This window comes from Danio rerio, chromosome 16 (assembly GCF_052040795.2).
Source record: "Danio rerio strain M-AB ecotype USA chromosome 16, GRCz13ab, whole genome shotgun sequence".
In the NCBI taxonomy this organism is placed as follows: Eukaryota; Metazoa; Chordata; class Actinopteri; order Cypriniformes; family Danionidae; genus Danio; species Danio rerio.
In genome coordinates this window covers 52,188,800-52,195,000 of record NC_141036.1, presented here as the reverse complement: position 1 = coordinate 52,195,000, position 6,201 = coordinate 52,188,800, and the positions used below count along the sequence as shown (strand labels likewise).

Sequence of the window (6,201 nt, the reverse complement as noted above, 5' to 3'; positions counted from 1 at the left end):
TTTCTAATCATAATAGTTTTAATAACTCATTTCTAGTAACTGATTTAATTTATCTTTGTCATGATGACAGTAAATAATATTTGACTAGCTATTTTTCAAGACACTTCTATACAGCTTAAAGTGACATTTAAAGGGTTAATTAGGTTAACTAGGCAGGTTAGGGTAATTAGGCAAGTTATTGTATAACGATGGTTTGTTCTGTAGATTATCGAGAAAAAATACAGCTTAAAGGGGCTAATAATTTTGTCCTTAAAATGGTGTTTAGAAAATTAAAAACTGCTTTTATCTAGTTGAAATAAGACAAATAAGACTTTCTCCAGAATAAAAAATATTATCAGACATACTGTAAAAACTTCCTTAATCTGTTAAACATCCTTATATATATATGTATGTAAGTATGTGTGTGTATATATATATATATATATATATATATATATGTATGTATGTATATATATATATATATAAACTTAAACTATTTATTTCACTTGAAACTATTGTGTAGTTTAACAAAAAATATAGTACGTACTTTAAATTACTAATGTATTTTTTGAGCACAGCATCAGGATTAACATTATTGCATCTTAACATATACTGCTCGAGGTATAGTCATGAGGAATCATGCTTCAGAAATAACTCCTCTCTCCTACTCATCAAGCAATCCTCATTTCCATCAAGCAAATTTCTTGTGTTAGCCTAATTGGTTTGCGACATCACCGACCGGAATGAGAGGTGGCAGTAACGCACCAAAAAGTTTGTTGTCGACCACCGTAAAACGGATAGAAAAAGAAATCGTCATTCTTGCCATCATATGGATTAACTTTCATCGGCTAAATATCGATTTCACAGCTCAGTGAATGTCGGTGCCGTTGCTTATTGATACATGATTGGTCAAATGTAGCTTGTGGGGACGCTACTGCGCTACTTGACTAAAAAAAAAAAAGCTTCACTACTGAATAGCTATTTGATTTAGAAAGATGCGACACTACCGTTACACTACTGAGAAATGTAGTTAAGCTAGTAGCGTCACTACTTGTAGCGACGCTACTGCCCAACACTGGACAAAATTGAATAAACTGATTGATGCTCAGCCTTTTATTGATGTGTGGTTTGTTGGAATAGGACAATATTTGGCCGAGAAGCAACTATTTGAACATCTAAAATATCTGAAGGTGCTAAAAAAACAATACTTATATGAAGTGATTAGCAGTGCACTATTAATCAAAAAAGATTGCGATCTCGATTCGACCCTCCACACAATCTTAATCCAGCATTTCTATGATTCAGCCTATCATATTTTCAAGTTCAGGAGAGAAGCATTAAGGCGGCCTCACAAGTCTTTACATTGTTTTTTACATGCGTTGGCAACGTGGACCCCTCTAAATGGTGTTGAAAGCATCACATACTGTTCTTATAAGGTATTTCACCCAAAATTGTCATTACTGTCTCAATGTATTGATTTATTCACAGCCGTGAGATTACATGCGAGCTGATGCACTGTTTGTTTACTACCAAGAGTACGTGTGCCTGCCCACAAATGCTGTCTACTGTTGTGAACAGAATAATAGGTAATAAAGTTGTAAATAACGTTCAGTTTGTTGCACAGAGCAATCGTTAGGGAGCTGAGCGGGAAGTATGATTTTCATGTATGTTTTTTTCTCAGATTGACGACATGAGCACTCTCGGCACTGAAAAGTGAAACCAAAACCGCACATATTTAAATGATCATCACATTATAACATTTATAACATGTTAAAATTACGACAATCATTTTATATGTTTTTTCTTTCATAGCGAACACAAAGTGTTGTACATAAGAATAAATGTTTAACAGTGTCAGTATAACTACTCTAGTCTATATAATGTTGAATATAATGCAAGAGAGAATCTGATAATGACATATATATATATATATATATATATATATATATATATATATATATATATATATATATATATATATATACATATACAGATATGGCTACTGAGAACACGCGTTTCTGCATGTGCAATACTGCAATTTGTCAACCGCAGTCACACGCAATACTGCGGCAGTAAAAGCCACCTCTTCATAAAAAAATGTAAAAAATAAAACATAAAAACTTTCTGTGCTTTACACAATAGCCACCAGATGGTGCAAGGAATGACCGCTTTTCCATTGACTTACAGGTAGTTGTCATACAGTACATGTTATTAAATATTAAATACTTCCTAAAAATTGCAATTAAAAAAATTAAAACAAGACTAATTTTTAAAATACAAATTTATTACATCATATATCGTTAGGAAAAATAGCAATCTGTTAAAATTTTAAAGTCAACAAACTGTAGCCTACTATCATTTATTAGACAAAAAACAAACTGGCCAGCACTTTCAACTTTCTTCAGTCGCAATTTGGCCATTTCAATAAAAAATATAATTTAAATATAATAATAATAGTAATAATAATAATAATAATAATAATACAATAATAATTCATTCTTCAATTTTGTTTTTACTAGCCTCTTTGGTAAAAAAAAAAAGCACATTTAAAAATTGCTGGAAATCAGCAATAGCAAAAATATATTCAAATTAATTTAATATGGTCCACTTCTGGTGCTTCACACCTTTTCATTGCTCATTTTTATTTCAGAAATAAGGTCCAAGTCTAAGATTTAGTTACCTATAAAATGTTTTCTTTGTTTAAGAACAATACAGTAGTGAAAGAAGACTTCTCTTACATCAGATTATAGTCCCACTGAAGCAACAGCCGGCAAATGATTCTGTTTGGTCTTAAAGCCTTATTCGATGGATTATTTTCATTATGTATGTATATAGTTTACTGTAGTAAAAGCTAAAGTATACTATGGTAATTCCTATTAGTTAATAATAGTTACTAATGATATTACATTATGTAGTGTAATTTAATAATAAAGAGTTGTAAATATATATGCAATATAATGCTCATTCCTAAATATTTCCCTTTACTATAAATTACTAGAGTATTTTAAATGTGTAACACCTGATTTTGTTGGATTTTTAGTTTTTGCTGTTAGATGCTATAATTGTTTTCTGTTAAATGTAAAAAAGTACAGCATATTAATTGCAGTAAATAACTGAACTGAACAATTCTGCTTCATATGTTTCATTGACAGTTCTATTGATCACTAAGATATGACTGACTTGGATTTAAGTTGCTTCGATTTAAAAATTAAAATTGCAAAAATAGCTTAGACGTGTTTTTTATTGCAAATGCCACAAAATACACCCTGCTCAACTAACTAACATTTAGATTTTGTAACAACAGTAAGCTTTTTTTTGTTTTTGTCAAGGTTTGGTTTTGTTGTGGCTGTGGTTTAAAATTAAATTAATATAATCTTAATTCAAGTGATGAAAGATTTAGAAATTCTAACAGTAAACAGAGCTAGGCTACTGTAAGTTCACACCTGCTTGGTATAAATGCTTGAAAATGATTTAGTTATAATGAAAATATCCATTTTGAAAATATCCATTAGAAACTTAAAAGTAATCAGATGTAATCAGTTACTGTACTTTTATAAAGTAATTTTAAAATAGTGTAATTTGTTATCTGTAATCTATTTCTTTTTTAAAGTAACCTCCATAACACTGCAAATATTTGAATTCTTTTAAAATCAGCTTGTGTTTTGCTTCTAATAGTGTTTTGCTGTCCTTTGCAAACAGATTTATTCACTCCGATGGGCAATTTCCACACGCACAGACTCGTGGAAAAACACGGCGAATCATGCAGCTGCAACACCCCGCGCCAATTAACATGACTGCGACCTCACACATCCGGGTCAGTGCACCCGACCGGGCCAACAAAGCCAGAGCCGGTCCCAGAATGCGAGTTCCCAATTACCCTTGAGTGAGATCCACACAACATAATGCTGCAGGTGAGAAGTTGGATAGGGCTTCTGTGAGGCGCTGGCACAGACACAATCAAGCTCTGTGGAACCGGCTTCAAATCGCTGCGTGTCTGCGATGAAAAAAGCTGAGGGCACAAGACAAAACAGTACACAGACTAATGAATTCGGTGCATGTGTAATTTATGATGAGCAGACGGGCCCCTCGATTCTCTCTGGTGTTCAACTTCATGCTACAATTGCAATTAATTACGCTTTTGAAAGCCAGTTATCAAGACGCAAAGGCTAAGATGGCATTTGAGGGCATTCGAAGTGTCAAAACCCGATGGTAAAAATGTATAAAAATAAGGTTTGGTTAGTTAACTTTTAGGTATTTTGCCTTTTTGGTTATCGTTTATCATGTAATCTGTTATTGTGTGAATGCAAATTGTCTGCAAATTCAAAGATCTAAGTGTCAATAAAATAAGTTCTGTGAGTAAATTAAGTTAAATTGGTTTTTAGTCTTTGGTAGCCATTTCTGCGGCACCAGGGGAGGAGTGGGGAATTGGTGCCTTCCTTAAGAGACTTGGGGCCCTATCATACACCCAGCGCAAAAAGGTGCAAGATGTGTTTGGTGCTATTTGTTGCTATTTTCAGACCAGCACAACTGTAATTTTCATGTTTTGCGCAACCTTGTTTAAATAGCAAATCCATTTGTGCCACTTTGTGGACTATAATGACATATTGACTATTATATTAAGCCAAGTATATAAGTAAATAGGTAACAATTTGGGTCACATTTCACTGTATTAACAAACCAACATAGGTTCATTCTGAAATGTAGTCCTATATATACATTTCTGGCAAATGCCAGACGGGCCGGACCATTTTTTAAATGTGGGCCGGTCAGTTTCTTAAAAAAAAAAAAAAATTGTATGTATTGTTTTTACATGCAGGCAGCTTTTATCTTTTTCAATATGTGAATATGATGATTATGATGATGATGATGATAATAGTAATAATAATTTTAAAAAGTTAAGCATTTGGCCCAATCGACAATGGGCAGCTGGTTTCAAGATGGGCCAACCTAATCAGAGGTTACGCGGACGTAATCAAAATCTAGCAAGAATGTCAAACAAACAGTAATTGCAACACAAGCTAATTGTCAGAGATGGACCGCAAAAAAGGAAAGGCGGTACCCAAAAACTCAGAGAAAACAGACTCTGCCGAATGCAAAAAATAACTGAAATATTTTCGAAAGGGGGCAACGCATTGGCGCAGTGGCTAGCGCTGTCGCCTCACCGCAAGAAGGTCACTTTTTTGAGCCTCAGCTGGGTCAATTGGTGTTTCTGTGTGGAGTTTGCATCTTCTTTTCTCTTTCCCCTACAAGTCCAAAGACATGCACTTTAGGTAAACTTGGTAGGCTAAATTGTCCATAGTGTATGTGTTTCCTAATACATATGCTTGATAAGTTGGTGGTTCATTCCGCTGTGGCGAGCCCAGATTAATAAAGGGACTAAGTCGAAAAGAAAAGGAATAAATGAAATGAATGCATGTATAATTTTCTTATAAATGGGTTGTTTTTGTTTTAGTCACATTAAATGTTTAAATAATTATTACATTTGGTACTGTTTATATAATTTCACCATCTGTACACTAATGTAAGTAGTTAATGTGCATGTCTGTGTGTGGGGCTGTGTTGGTGTGGTAATGTGGCCTGGTGTGGCTACAGTGCCAGGTCAGATTTTTTTGTTCCAGTCCGCCCCTGGCCAGAGGTTACATTTCATTTTTAAAATTAACGCTACGGGGCGGTATGATGCCGTCTCTTTTTGCGCTTATCAGCTGACCGCTTACCTCCGTGTGGACGGCTCGTCTACTGTTACCAGATGTGTTAAGGCGCAATGTTGACACGTTGCTATTTTGAGGAACTGAAATAGACAGCTCCATTGACCAACTGAAAGCTGAATCAAAACCAGTATGATAACAAGCTAACGACTCTTTAGAGATGATTCTGTTTTTCACATAAATCATTTAGGTTAAAACACATGAGCTGAAAAATTCTGAATCAGCATTCATTGAATGACTGAGTCAGATTCATTTGTGTTGAACTGTCACGTGTCTACATCAGTAGAGTGCAGCACTCATAGCCACGAAGTGTTTGGTAAAATGGAAAAGTTTTTAAAACTAAAGGTGTCGCAGACTTCTGATACGTCTTCAGATCAAACCAAATCTAAAAAGGAGCCATATAGAAAATATGATCAGTCCTACCTCGATCTTAGTTATTGCCGGCAGAGGTCCAGAGGGTGAGGAAATCTTGCTTTGTCTTTTATGCTTAGAAACCCTTAAAACTTAAACGACACCT

General features: G+C 34.3%; 2 protein-coding genes across 9 annotated transcripts in view; one reads left to right on the top strand and one right to left on the bottom strand.

The window, feature by feature from the left end:
• Nucleotides 1-4,340, top strand: part of LOC147840421 (uncharacterized) — a 35,220-nt gene extending 30,880 nt beyond the window's left edge. For 7 of the 8 annotated variants that reach the window (XR_015512195.1, XR_015512196.1, XM_087288284.1 and 4 more), the window contains exon 4: nucleotides 3,679-4,340. Coding sequence is in view for 5 of the 8 variants with exons in the window: in XM_087288284.1 (XP_087144410.1) it covers nucleotides 3,679-3,862 (184 nt within the window). In the remaining 3 variants the exon portion in view is untranslated. Of the gene's footprint in view, nucleotides 1-2,869 lie in introns of all 8 variants that reach the window. The other variant, XR_015512197.1, reaches the window with a different exon arrangement.
• LOC147840416 (uncharacterized) overlaps nucleotides 1-6,201 on the bottom strand; it is a 976,031-nt gene that overhangs the window by 490,895 nt on the left and 478,935 nt on the right. The window lies entirely within an intron of this gene.